Source organism: Mesoplodon mirus (genome assembly GCF_964341445.2).
Source record: "Mesoplodon mirus genome assembly, chromosome: 7".
Lineage (NCBI taxonomy): Eukaryota > Metazoa > Chordata > Mammalia > Artiodactyla > Ziphiidae > Mesoplodon > Mesoplodon mirus.
The window spans coordinates 37,427,170-37,441,353 of NC_138983.1; the positions used below are offsets into that span (position 1 = coordinate 37,427,170).

General features: G+C 45.7%; 2 protein-coding genes across 3 annotated transcripts in view; both read right to left on the reverse strand.

Annotated features, from left to right (window-relative positions):
- Positions 1-6,825, reverse strand: part of AMOTL1 (angiomotin like 1) — a 103,266-nt gene extending 96,441 nt beyond the window's left edge. Inside the window, exon 1 of one of the 2 annotated variants that reach the window (XM_082627834.1) lies at positions 6,551-6,825. In XM_082627834.1, the coding sequence (XP_082483960.1) occupies positions 6,551-6,581 (31 nt within the window). In that variant the 5' untranslated portion in view covers positions 6,582-6,825. Of the gene's footprint in view, positions 1-6,532 lie in introns of both variants that reach the window. The other variant, XM_082627833.1, reaches the window with a different exon arrangement.
- ANKRD49 (ankyrin repeat domain 49) overlaps positions 1-14,184 on the reverse strand; it is a 315,379-nt gene that overhangs the window by 8,265 nt on the left and 292,930 nt on the right. The window lies entirely within an intron of this gene.

Genomic DNA, 14,184 nt, shown 5'->3' on the forward strand with positions numbered 1-14,184 from the left:
GAAATGCAAATTCTCAGGCCCCATCCAAGACCTGCTGAAACAGAAAGCCTGGGGCTGGGGCCCGGCAGTCTGGTTTTAAATAAGCCCTCTTGACGATTGCGATGTCCACCCACGTTTAAGAACCACTGCTCTACATCTGTACATCTAAGGCGCAGTCCGTTTCCTCTGGGAAATAAACAACTTAGTCATCAAGGGAAAGGAAAGGGAGCTGCCACTAGTGAAGTTTGGGGCACAGTGACATCAGCCCTGGCTTACTGTACCTCGGGTAATAAGGACCCCAAAATCTTAACTAGCTCAGGACAGCACACACCTACCACCTCCTGTGGTCAGGGCGGAGAGAAAATTGTTCTTTACTCAGAAACTCTTGGTTTAGAGGTAGGGAAAAGGCATATTCTATGAGCACTAGATGGTGAATAGAGTATCCTAGCTTCTAACCTCAATCAATAAATAATATTTGTAAACAACAAGGTCCTACTGTATAGCACAGGGAACTATATTCAATATCCTGTAATAAACCATAGTGGAAAGGAATATGAAAAAGAATATATATATGTATAACTGAATCACTTTGCTGTACAGAAGAAATTAACATTACATTGTAAATTAACTATAAGGACATAAAATAAAATTTTAAATAAATAAATAAATAGTATTTGGTATACAGCACAGTTTTCCCAAGTGTGAAAAGGCAAGCTTCTATGAGTAAGAACTGGGATTCCAGTTTCTCAAGGAAAAAGATACATGAGAAAACACATAACATTATAAAACCATTTGTCTTTCTGCTATTTTACTGCTACTGCTACTACTAATGATAATAATAGGCATTTACTGAATGCTTTGAATGCGCCAGCACTGAGCTAAGTGCTATATATGCATCAATTCATTTCACCTGCATGCAACTCCACCAGGTAAGAACCATTACTGTCTCCACTGTCTCCATGAAGTTGCACGGGTCACACACCCTGAGACCACACAGAAAGGAGGTGACAGGGCCAGGAAGCAAACTAAGTCCATCTGCCCCTAAACAATCCAAAATACTACTGCCTTTTTCTTTTTGACACATATTCTAACTTTAAATCAATTCAACCTTACTCATACTCAGTTTTAAGTACTGCATTTTCTTTTTTTTTTTAACCTATTATGCCATGTGCTGTTCAAAAAAGTTCTCAACCACTCAGTTTACCCAAAGTCCTTCAACCTGTGCTCAAGAACCAGGGTAACCCACACTGAAGAATTCATGCCAGTAAAATATCCAAAAACTAGATCAAAGGCAAGAACCCATTTTCTTCCCACCCTGCTTGGGCAACATGCCCAGGGAAGCCCTCCCTGACCACCTGATCAAAGTGAGACCTCCCTGCTGCTTCTCTTCTCTGTGCTCCCAAATACATCATGCTCTTCTCTTCTATCATAATATTAACACCTGGGAATGTCCACATACCACCTCACCAATAGCAAGCTCTGGAGAGTGGGAACTATGCCTGATTCACCCGTGTGCTTCCAGAGCACTAAATGCATAATCAACACCTAAGAGATGGTTTATAAGATGGACAGCAAGACATGCACATTCTTAAGAGGGTAAAAGTGAACTACAATTTGAATATTAAATGTAAAACTATGAAATTTTTTTTAAAAAATAGAAAATCTTTGGAATATTAACCTAGGCAAAATGTTCTTAGATGTGACACCAAAAGCACAATCCATAAAAGGAAAAAAATCAATAAATTGGACATTAGCAAAATTAAAATTTTTTTTTCCTGCAAATGAAAAGACAGGCTACATACTGAAATATATATATACGAAAGCCATATATCTGACAAAGGACTCATATCTGGAATATATAAGGAATTCTCAAAGCTCAATGGCAAAAAATAATAATAATAATAATCCAGTTAGAACACGGCAAGACAGGAGCAGACATTTCACCACAGAGGATATACAGATGGCAAACAAGCACATGAAAAGATGTCCAACATCATTAGCCATTAGGGGATACAAATTAAAACCATGATGAGATTAAAAAATGTACTGGGACAGCTAAATTAATAAACAAAAGCTGGTGAGGATGCAGAGAAACTGCATCTCTCACACATTACTGGTGGGAATGTAAAATGGTAGACACTCTGGAAAAGTTTGACAATTTCTTAAAAAACTAAACATACACCTAAACCCAGCAATCCCAATCCTAGGCATTTGTTCCAGAGAAACAAAAACTTTGTCCTCACCAAAACCTGTACATGAACGTTCAGAGCATCTTTAACTGTAAGAGCCAAAAACTGAAAACAACCAGGTGTCTTTCGGTGGGTAAATGCTTAAGCAAACTGTGGTATATCCACACCAGGGAATACTACTCAGCAATAAAAAGGAACAAACTAGTGATAAAGCAATAGTTTGGGTGGATCTTGAGGGTATTATGCTGAGTGAAAAAGCTAATCTCATAAAGATCACATACTGCATAATTTTATGTATGCAATATTCTCAAAATTATACAGGAGAACACAGTGGTTACTACAGTTTAGAGATGGAATAGGGGGAAGGGGAGGGTGACCATAAAGGGGTGGCACAAAGCAGAGCTTTGAGGTGATAGAATAACTGTGCATCTTGATTGTGGTGGTAGCTACAGGAAGCTACACATGTGAAAAAAAATTGCACAGGAGGATAACACACACAAACCCGAGTGTCTGCATGTAAAACTGGTGAAATCTGAATATGGTCTGGATCGCACCAAGGTCCATTTCCTGGTTCTACTGTTGTACGCTGGTTATGCGAGATGTTACCAATGGGGGAAATTGGGTGAAGAGTACAAGGGACCTCCCTACTATTTTTGCAACTTCCCGTAAAGTTATAATCATTTCAAAACTAAAAGTTAAACAAACAAACAAGTGAGCTACAGGCATTTTACATAAAAACAAAACAAACAAGAAAAGAGGTACACGTAGCTGCACTACTGGCCAGTGAAGTCCCAAATACAGATTTAAACACACACTGTAGGATCATGTGACTTTATTATTTTTTTTAAGTTAAACCCAATTCTCCAGAGGCTTAACAGGGATACAATTCCTAACACGTTAGAGCTACTCCCCCAGCCCCCACAATAAAGGGAGAAAAAATGCCTGATGTGTGAGACACTTTGGGAGTCCAGGAGTCTGGTCCTAAGAGCCTGGAATGAATATACCCTAAGATTTCGCAAGGATGGAGGCCAAGGGCCTCACAAGTTCGAGAAGAACTCAGAGTGGTGCCAACACACAAGCCCAGGCGTGCCTCCGTTCCAGAAAATGTAGTGTACGGATCTACCCACAATGGCCAAGATTTAAATGTTGCCTTCTCTCCAAGACAAAACAAACCAACAAAATAAAAAAAAATTTTTTAAGCGCTAAGCAAACAAATAAAAACCTCAACAACCTCAGACTATTTCCAACAAACCTTATAATTAAATATGTCCTCTTACTTGACCTCCAAGTTACCCCTTGCTTTTCAAGTATTCTATTGCCTAGTGAATTCTGGGACATAAGAACCTACTAAAATTAATGAAAGAATAGGAGGAGAAAAATTATTCAAAACACTAGAGAATTTCCTGATCTAAGCTTCCATATGCATTTAAAATGCAGATAGCTACTTGGAAGGAGTGAGGATGTTACTTTGGGAGAATTTTGCTTATCAGGACTACTAACCGGTCTTACAAAGTCACTTCCTTTTTAATGTATTGGCCTGGAAAATCAGAGTTTTACGATTTTCACTAGCAATTCCCTTGTTTTCTAAGTCGTTCATTATTTTTTTCTTTAAAAAGCTTTACGTTATACAGTGATTTATCATTTTCAAAGCATTTTCACAAATTGCTATGAAGCACTGGTACCTCGGGGCTGTACTTTTCAACAGAACTCTCACCAGCCAGACTGCCATCTAATTTCAATTAGATCGGCCATCTTTCCCCCAGGCCCTGGGTCTACACTTCTCCACAGGGGTAGACTCAAAAAAAAAAAAAAAAAAAAAAAAAGCAGAGCTCTATCCACAGAAGCCTCCAGACGAACTGGCCAAGGGCAGACACTCTCAAGTCTAATCAGCAGAGTGCCTTCCCAGAAAATCACTCACATTTCTGCACTCCTGTGCTTTTCTTAACAGCACTTTAAAATCTCATTTAAACCGAAAGTCCTCCATTAGCTTGCATGAACAGATGTATTTTTAAATGCTTTGATGTCCACATGCCCTTCAGTACATTAGTATTCTTCACCCCCCACCATCACACAGAACCAAAAGACCAAGACTTGTGTGCATTTTAAAAAGAAGGGAGAGGGGACTTCCCTGGTGGTCCAGTGGTTGACTCGGTGCCCCCAATGCAGGGATCCTGCAACAAAGACCCGGTGCAGGTAATTATAAATAAACATTTTTTTAAAAACTAAAAATACTAATAAAAAGAAGGGAGTGGGAGTGGAGTTAAGAGCACCTTCTCTCCTCCTATCCACTTGCAGAGTTCACAAGGGTTTTCTCATTTATCTTGAAAAATGTATCTCACAAAAGCAAAGCATACCCATCCAGAAACTAAACATCCCCCATGGCCCACCAGGGAGAGTAGAGACAGGCAGCTCTAAAGCCTTCTACTCTATGCCCTACTTCTTTTAATTCTGGTCCAATCAGTGGGTTCCAACCCTTTGCTCCTCTGCAGAACAGTTCAAAGTGTATTAAGGATTGTGCCCACATCGCTTCCATAAAAAGCATTATAGTAGATGCACTATGATGATCAGAGCAGCGTCCTGGGACATAAATGTCACACTGGTCTAGATGCTTCAAGAACTTGCAAGTTAGAGAGACACCAATGCTTAACTTGTGTCAGACGTCCACGGAGAGCTGCCGGGTCCAGGAGTGGTGGACAGCCCGGCGTGGTGGGCAGCCCGGAGTGGTGGGCGGCCAGGGGAAACCTTAGTTTGGCAGCGACACACTGGCCAGTTTTGGAAGCAGAGAGAGAGAAATGACTATTCAACATTTCAAGCCCAGACTTTTCACTTCCTGAAAAGGAAGGAAATTTTTTGGAATAGTAGCTGTTAATAATCCCTCTATTCTGGTTGTATTTGCTTATAGCAAGGAACGTTATTGTTTGGGGTAGTCCAAAGCATCTTCCGGGATCATAAATGGCTCTAGTGACCCACTATCTCCAACACCACCAAGGACTTTATAAGCAGTACAAAAACTCGATTCTCCTAACATGCCTCGGAAGAAGAAAACGGGCAACCATGTCCGCACTGTATCAGGACAGGGCAAAGGAACTGAGGGGGACCGAGGGCGGAAAATGTTCGGTCCCAACCTCAAAGGCTCTGAGGCCCATCATCAGGGCCACGTCTACTGAAGCCCCAGTTCAGGTGATCCACACACTAGCCGGGCATTTTCCAAAGCATGTGCCACTCGGGGACAGGAAACCGACGCCGAAGCCAAAGAAGCAAACACCCTTCGAACAAAAATGGAAAGGGAGAGTCTTTACAGCCACCAATCAAGATACTAGAGGGTAGGGCGTGGCGAGGCGCGGGAGCTGCGGGCAGGCAGCCGGATTCTCAGCCTGGGCTCCTAAGAGGGAAACTTGGAAAGGTCGCCGCGGCGGAGGCCCTAGAGGTGGGTGCGAGCCAGCGCTCGTCGGTTCCGCCGCCCGGTCCTCCAGCCCGGCTGCCCACGGGGCACGTCCGGGCCCTGCCACAGCGCGGGCCCCGCTCTGCCCAGCTGTCATCGACCGAAGTGCCACGAAAGTCCCATTCCAAGAAGAGCCACCTCCACTTGGAAAGTTTTATGTTTTTCCCCCTGAAACTAGATTCTTTTGAAGCAACACGAACAGCAAGGGAGAGCTGGATCTAACTCCCCAGTTTCTGTCAAAGAAACTTGTCCCGGGAGAACAAAGAAGAAGCAATCAGAGAACGCGATCCGAGGCCGGGGGTCCGCGGCGCGATCGCTTCTCCGCCCCCACCCGCCAGAGACGAGACTTTGGGGCTACAGGAGGGGTCCGGCCCGTCGGTCGGGCCACCGTGCGCGCCTTTGTCTCGCGCGCAGGGAAGCGGCCACCGGCCACCCCTTCCGCCGCCTCCCTCGGCCGCCGGAGAGCCGCGCGCCGGCGCGTCGCGGAGAGGGCGGCCATATGGCAGCGCCCCTCCGGAAAGGCCAGCCCCAAGGCGAGGGCGCGCCTGCAGCCCCGGCCACGGGCCACGACGGCCAAACGACTCCCAGTCTTCGAGGGGGCGCGGGGAGGCGCGGCGCTGCGACCCGGCCGGCCGGCTCCGGGGCCTGCAGAGTGGCGCGGGAACAGAGTTCTGATTTTTCTTTTTCTTTTTTTAAAGCAATATGGGTAAGGGAGATCAAGATTCCGGTGGCAAGCACTCCCGGCCCCCAGCACCAAAAAGGCTGCCCAAGTCGTTCCGGAGCCGGGCCGATCTCCGCCCCGAACTCCTGGAGAGGAGCCCCCGGCCCGGAGCGGCAGGGGGCGGGGAGCATAGATCGGCCGGGTCCTCTGCGCGGGAGAGTCGGAGGCGCCCGCCCTGCGCCCGGAGCGGGGACGGGTTACCTTTCACCGCAGACTCACAAGTTCCCCGCCGCAACTTTGCCCTCCACATGAGGCGATCATGGCTAGCTCAGTGCCGCGGCTGGGGAAGGCGGCGGCCAGGCAGCGCGCCGGGCATGGCGTGTGGCAGCCTGGGGAAGCGGCGCCCGACAAGCAGCCCCATTCACAAGGAAGAGGAGACACGCCGAGGCTTCCCCTCCAGCCCCAAACCGGACCACCGCCGCTGGGTCCTAGAGCGTCCCGTGCGCTGCCGCCGCCGCCCGCGCTCCCCGCGCCCCGCGCGCCGCGCGGGGAGGGTAGTCCGGGATCGTCACTGTAACCCTACACTTCACCCCCGCCCAGCGCCTGGCCGCTGGGCCCTAGAGCCCGTCTTCAGGCTCCCGCCGCCCCTCCGGGTCCCGGGAGATCGCCAGCTGAAATTGCCCCGAGCTCTAGCTGACGTGTCTCCCCGAGAGTTAGGAGGGCGATGGCCTCCCTTGTTTGGGTCCCTGCCGAGGTTTAATTCATGTCAGACTCCACTTCTCCTTCATTTGACTTTCTCTTCCTTCCCACCAGGCCAACTCCGGCCGAAATCGGTTTCCCGATCTGCCCTCAAAGTCCAGATCAGTTCTGTGTAGGATTTTTTTCTTCTTAAGCGGTATTTCCAGATGAAAAGTGGCCAGACTTTTCTCTTTGCATTCCCTTAGCCCCAGTGCTTCTATCATGCACTGGGATTGGACGACAAGCTGCTGCTCTGGGCTCCGTTGACTAGAAGAAGGGCCAAAACAGATTCTACATCCTCAGATATTACAACCAGTGGTCACAAACCTCTAGGCTGTTACCTGCCCGAGCGGAGGCGATTAAAGTAATTCTGGGAGAATGTTGCTGATTCTGTCCCACCTCTTAAACCAGGCTACACTGAGTGACACTCCTCACCCACCCCAGTATACTCAATTGCAGACCTCCGGAGCCTTGATCTGGGGACCCCAAACCCACCCACACCATGTAACGTCTCTCCCTAGCTTCCAGGAGCTGTCTCTGCTGCTTACAGGAGCAGAGGCCAGGTAATAGTATTGCAGTTGCTGAGGAAGATGTTAATAGGAGAAACAGGGCATCCCACACCTCTTACCTTGTGCTCCTCTCCTCTCTGCCTTCTCTCTAGACCAGAATTCTTTCAGGGATTCCCGCCTGGATTGTGGCAATTAGCTAACTAGTCAGCCAGCAGTTTTACCCCTCCACTCAATCCTGGTGGGTTGTGTGCCCCTCTGATTACAGTCTTTTCTTGCGCTACATCCCTGATGGTTCGGTAACCTCTGCTCTCAAGATAAAACCCAAATGCAATAATTTAACAATTATTTACCAAAAACCTACCACATTTAAAGTCCGATACCCTAGTACTCGATAACACATAAAAGAAACGAAACAGCAGCTAACCAGCCCTTCAAGGATTTATTTATTTAAGATAACAAAATACGCAACCACAGAGCAGGAAAGCACTGGAGATGCTTGGAAAAAGTGGAGAGCAGCGGTCTCCTAACCTTTTGGCACCAGGGACCGGTTTCCTGGAAGACAATTTTTCCAAGGACTGGGCTGGGCGATAGTTCAGGCGGCTATGCGAGCAATGGGGAGCGATGGGAAGCGGCAGATGAAGCGTTGCTTGCTCGCCGCCACTCACCTCCTGCTGTGCGGCCCCGTCCCTAACAGGCCAGCGGGCCCCTGGTGGAGAAGACTGAGTGCATGCAGGAGAAAGGAGAGCCTTGAAGAGTGGTGGAGCTCAGAGCCACTGGCATTGTATGAATTTAGCATAGGCTGGGGGAGAGGTGATGGATAGAAAAAGGAGGGAAAGTAGGAAGGAAACTAACATTTATTAATTGCCCCCTATTCGATACCATACTATATCCTGAGAGGCAGCAGAATTTAACAGTTACAAGCATCCACTGGAACAAAACAGAAATGAGTGGTTGAGTCCCAGCTCAACCACTCTACCTGTGGGCACTTAGGCAAGTCATCTACCTTCTCTAAACCTCAGTTTCTTCATTTGCAAGATGAGGGAAGTTGCACCAACCCTCACAGGGTGGTTGTACGGACTGAATAAAGCAAGGAATATAAAATACTTATTAGCACGATGCACATAAGTGCTCAGCACACGTTTGCTATTATTTCAAGCAACCCTCCATTAGCCCTGGACATAGGGAGCCCATCTGGGAAATAGCTACAGGAAGCAATGACAACTGAGGTTTGGAGACAGAAAGGAAGAAAGAGATACAATGTAGATACCAAATCTTTGAGGATGCCAAATACAGGGAAGATACAAAATCTCTGAAGCAAGATTTTACTCTTTTCATTGACTAGACAGCTATCCTGGGAGAAAGAACAAAGTAATCAAGTTAACTCAGATTTTGTGCCTGGGTCATAGGAAGAATGGATCATTCTTGGAACATTTATAAACCAGTTGGTCCAACGGATGAACCAATGATGGAAGAAGCAGAGTTGAGAGGGGGAACTGGTTTGAGAAAGATGTTGACAGGCTTCCTGTCCTCTGGGCAAGAGAAAAAAAGGAACAAGAGCCTGGGTGAGAAGTCAAGAACAGAAATGCAGAGAAAAAAAGAAATGAAGCTTTGAAGATCAGTTTACTTGGAGAATGCCCACGACAGAAAATTCAGGAAAGAAGGAGGCAGAAGAGGCAGACGCTGGGGAAGTAGAAGAGGTAGGAAGGTTTCCAGGCATGGAAGCCAGAGGAAGCTTTAAGAAGATGGTCCCCCTATCAAATGCTACAGACTCCTAGACTTCTGAGGAAGTGACAGGCACAGCTTGTGGGCCCAAGAATCTTCTGATTCAATCAGGTGGACCTAGCCTAGACTTTTCTAATTGATACCGAGTGATAGTTTAGGAGGCCAGTTTCCCCCCTCCACTCACCTTAATTTCCTCAACCATTAATAATCACTATATCAAATGCAGAAAATGAATAATCTTCTACATCAAATATATCTGACTCTTGTTCAGGAACTGAGGCCTGAGAAAAAGACTTCAGATTTAACCAGCAAGAGGTCATCGATAACATTTTATAGTATATTTGGCTGCAGATTCTGACTAAGGTTGGGGCCAAATAGAAACAAGGTATGTTTACAATAAAAACTGAATGCAGCTTTACTAGCAGTAAGGGAGTGAACCAGTCAGCATCTGTGATTTTGGACCTACATACTCACCCTATGGGTCAGCATCCTTTCTATAAAGCGACCCAAGTTGTCTTTTACTCACCCCTAGGAAAGTTAAGAAGGTGACAGAGCAATTTTGGCACTCCTAGAGACAGCTCAGGGAACAGTCTTTAACTCCAGACAGGGCAGGTACCAGGATGTTCCAGACAAGCACAGAGGCTGGAAGAATAGTGAGGGAACAGAGGCATCCAGGAAGAGGAGGATGAGCATGGTCTTAGAGTTAAGTCCTGAGGTCTAGTCTGGGTCCACTTATTTCTAGCTATGGAGAGCAACAAAACAAGCCTCAGCTACCTCCTCTGTAAAATTGGAATCATTACATTTAGCTCATTGGCTTATAGTGAGGATTAGACAATACATGTCAAGTGCTGGGCACATAATAGGAATTCAGTAAAAGAAACCCTTCCCTTCTCCAGTGATTTGAAATACCAAGGAATTTAATTCTCTATTACAATGGGAATCCTCTCCCCCCCCCACTCTTCTTCTCTGCACCCACCAAACACAGCCTTAAAAGTCTTTATCATCTGCTACTTGGACTAGGATGGGCCCTAAGAATGGGCCTGAGCTTGCCAGGAGGGAAACAGTAAACGGCAAAAAAAGAGTGGACAGGCATGTCCACAAAAGGGACAGCTACTGCCCGGCACACCTAGGACAGCTCACACTACAATGAGTGGTTCTCAATGAACACCTGTTGCGTGAACAAACCAATGGCTCAATGCAGCCAGGCTGTCTTAATCAAACACTTGTTTTGTTTCTAGAACATAGAAACCCAAGTTCTGTAGTGCTTCCCAAAGTGTGATTTATAAGCCAAAGCATGTAAAATTTTAAATTCCTAATGTCTCACCTCCAAATTCTAGAGATTCAGGGTCTCTAAGGATGGAGTCATCATAGAATCCAGTGTAAGCAATGCCAAGCACACCAAAATTTGAGGGTCAAGGACTAAGGCCTCCCACTGCTTCACTGGGGTCAAGGTGCTCTTCCATTTCTCTTTCAGCAGCATTTACTGTATCAGAGCTTAATATGATAAAGGTAAAGGACAATGGGTGACATATTAGAACGTTAAAAACAAAGCATTATGGGAGCATGCAGGAGTGACTGGCTTTGTACAGGGAGGGAAAAGGGCAGGTTCCAAGAAATCCAAGTGCTGAGGGAAGGCCGTCATTACTAGCAAAGGCAGGGGAAAGAAGAGGGCACATTGCCGTGCTTCCCAACACTTTTTCTTTGAACTTCTTCTTTTCCAAAACATAAAATGGTCACACCAACCCCAGGTTTGCTAAATCCATATATTATTGCCAGGTAAGAGGATTTCTTCCAAGCTTTTCTTTCAGTTCTCTGTTTTACAAAGACAAGAGTTGTATTTTTTTCCCTGCTTATTTCCAAATATAAAATCCCGTTCTCAAATAAGCTCCTCCTCTGGAGATTCTGACATATGCCCTGCCCCCATCTTGTAAACTGTTAACAGGAGCAAAATGCAGGGAGTCCTGGAAGTGCCCAAAGCAGAGGATGCCAGGAGAGCACTGCTGTGAGGAAGGTGGGGTCAGGGATGAGCCTTTTCCAGGCCAGACTGATTGAGAATGGACAGTGAAAAACAGAGAGGAAGATGTGCAAGGCAAGTGGAAGATGCACAGGTGAGACCGCTCTGCAGTTCTGGAAATACCGGGTGCCTTAGAGATGGGTAAACTGCTCCCAGGAGGAGTTAAATGTCATGTAACAGAATGGGTCATTTGAAAACCCTGCTCCATTTTAGGCTTACCCCAGGACTCTGTTGATTATGAAAAAATTGCCCAATAAATATGTATTAAGTACCTACTAAGGGCCAGGCTCCATGCTATCATCCTCCACAGGCGTTTGGCTCATTTAGTGAGTTATGGATCTGAGGCCTGTTTGTCTGGATGTTTTCAGCTTCACACCCATGGTGACACACTGCTCTCTTCTTGCCCCATAGCTTTCTCCTCTGAGCGTATTACATAATATGCATTAAACGCATAATCTGATCTATATAAAACACAAGAAGCAGAAGGTGGATACCGTCATGTCCAGGCAAAATGCACCTACACCAAAAAGCTAAAAAGGAAGAGTAGAGACATTGTCCCCAAATAAACCTGGGGTCAGATCCTGAGACACTCAGTAGCTATGACTATAAAGCAGCCTGGCATGTCACAGGTATTTAATAAATGATGATCATTCTGTTATTTGCTACTCTTAACTACAGAAACCTCGGGAATACTGAAAGCTCATACTTTCTGGCTAATTGGTTATTTCAGGGTTTCTCAACCTTGGCCCTCTTGCCATTTGGTGTTGAGATTTCTTTGTGGTAAGGACTGCCCTCTGCATTGTTGGATGTTTAGCGGCATCCCTGGCCTCTACTGGCTCGATGCCAGTGGCAACCACCCTACCTCCCACTCCAAGTTGTGCCAACTAATAATGTCTCCAAATATTGTCAAATGTCTCCTATGGGCAAAACTCCCCCCCCCCAGTTGAGAACCACTGAATTAGATGAGTAGTTAATGGTGCCCAGTTTACAGGCTCCCAAGCTTCTAACCATACTGATCATTCCGTTGAGCTGTTGGGGGAATCCAATCGTGTACTAATAGAAGGCAGCCTCAGTTTTGTTTGTTCTACAGTATATATCACACTATGGCAATTTCTTCCCATTTCTCTCTTCATTAACAAAAAACCAATTAGGTTTTATTCTATTTCCAATGATGGTAGAGATACGTGGGGTTTTTTTTTCTAGAAACTGGAATCATACTGAATTTCTAAAACAACAGCGACATACAATCGCTATTAAAAACAAGGACTGTCACAATAACTGGAGATAACTTTGATCAGAATGTTCAGACTTAATTAAGATCGCTTGTAGTCGCCTTTCTGAAAAGGATGCAGGTGTGTTTTATTCTGAAAACATGTCCTCTCTGTTCACAGCTAGAAAGAACAGTGAGAAGAATGGCCCCTCCATAGCCTACACAGCAGTTCTAGCTCTTCTCTTTCTAGAATATGCACTAAAGACCAGCATCCTTCCAGCACATCTTATACTTTAAATGCCAAAGACAGAGAAGTGGGGAAGCTCTCACCATTCCCAAGGGCTCCAGCCACTCTGGATGGTTCAATTCAGGAGAAAAACTTGTTTTACAGCATAATCTCAGAGTGGGGTGGAGGGTAGGGTAAGAGTTAAAATTCACATCTTACATGATAGGTGATCCATCCAGACATCAGGAATTATTTATTGTGTGTCAGCAACAGAGCCAGTATCATGCCAAGCAGAACAGAGTCTTCAGAAAAGTCCAAGGTCGGGAGAGGAATAATTAGAACTAACTAGAAAAAATAAAGTCCTAAACAGAAGGACTAATTGAGAGGATTAACCGAAAGCACAACAGAGTCTGAAAGAAGGCAAAGCCATGTGAAAGCTGCAGTGGTTCATTCATTCATTCAAAAAATATTATCAACTACATTGAATAAGCCACACCCTTCACTAGGTGTGCAAATACCCTGCTATGGGCTCTGCTTATTAAAATGTGTATAAATAAACCTATAATTTCAAACTGGTCTATGTGCGATGAAGAAAAGGAGCAGGGTGCAACAACAAAGACTCACGAAGGTGAGGGTGGCTACTTAGAGGGAGTGGAAAGGGAAGGCTTCTCCAAGGAGACAAAGAACAGGGGGAAGAGCCATCCAGCTGAGCAAACAGCCTGTGTGGAGATCTTGAAGCAGGAAGGAGCTTAAAGGAGGCAAAGGGAGGAGGGCCTGCATGGATCCGGTCTGGAGCATCCCGGGATGAGTTCCTTAGGAATGTTACGAGCCTCCTTTACCCAGCATCTGGGAATGGTCCCTTTCCAGTCATCCTTTAGGATGTAATACCTTATGAGTTTCAAACAATATGAGTTTCAAATTAAGTGGAAGAGAGAAAAGGAACGTCAGAAAATGACCAATTTGGGATGAAGAATAATAAAAGGACTAAATGGAAACAACCTGAAAGTGAACTCCACATTGGTCACCACCTTATCCACATGAAAGATGCAGTCTCTCTAGAGCCTTCATCTGAGTCTTGTTGAAAACAGGGGAAGACCAGGATGCTCAGTGCCAGTAAGGCAGTGGTTCTTAAACGTGAGCTGCATCAAAGTCACCAGAAGAGCTTGCTAAAACAGACTGCTGGGTCCCACCCTTGAGTTTCTGATTCAGCAGGTCAGGGTGGGGCCCCAGAATTGCACTTTTAATCTAACAAGTTCCCAGATGATGCTGATGCTGCCGGTCCACGGACCACACTTTGAGAACCCCTGGTTTAGGATATTTGGGGACCTACATTTCTGTGCACTCAGAATCCCAACCTAAATGAGGGAACAAGCAAGAAGCATTGTAGGAGGAGAATGATCAAAACCCAGTTTTCTGTCTCGAGTGAGCAAGTACGGAATAGTGTGTCTCCTCTGTATCAGGTGATTTCATATGTTACCTCATTTCATCGGTACA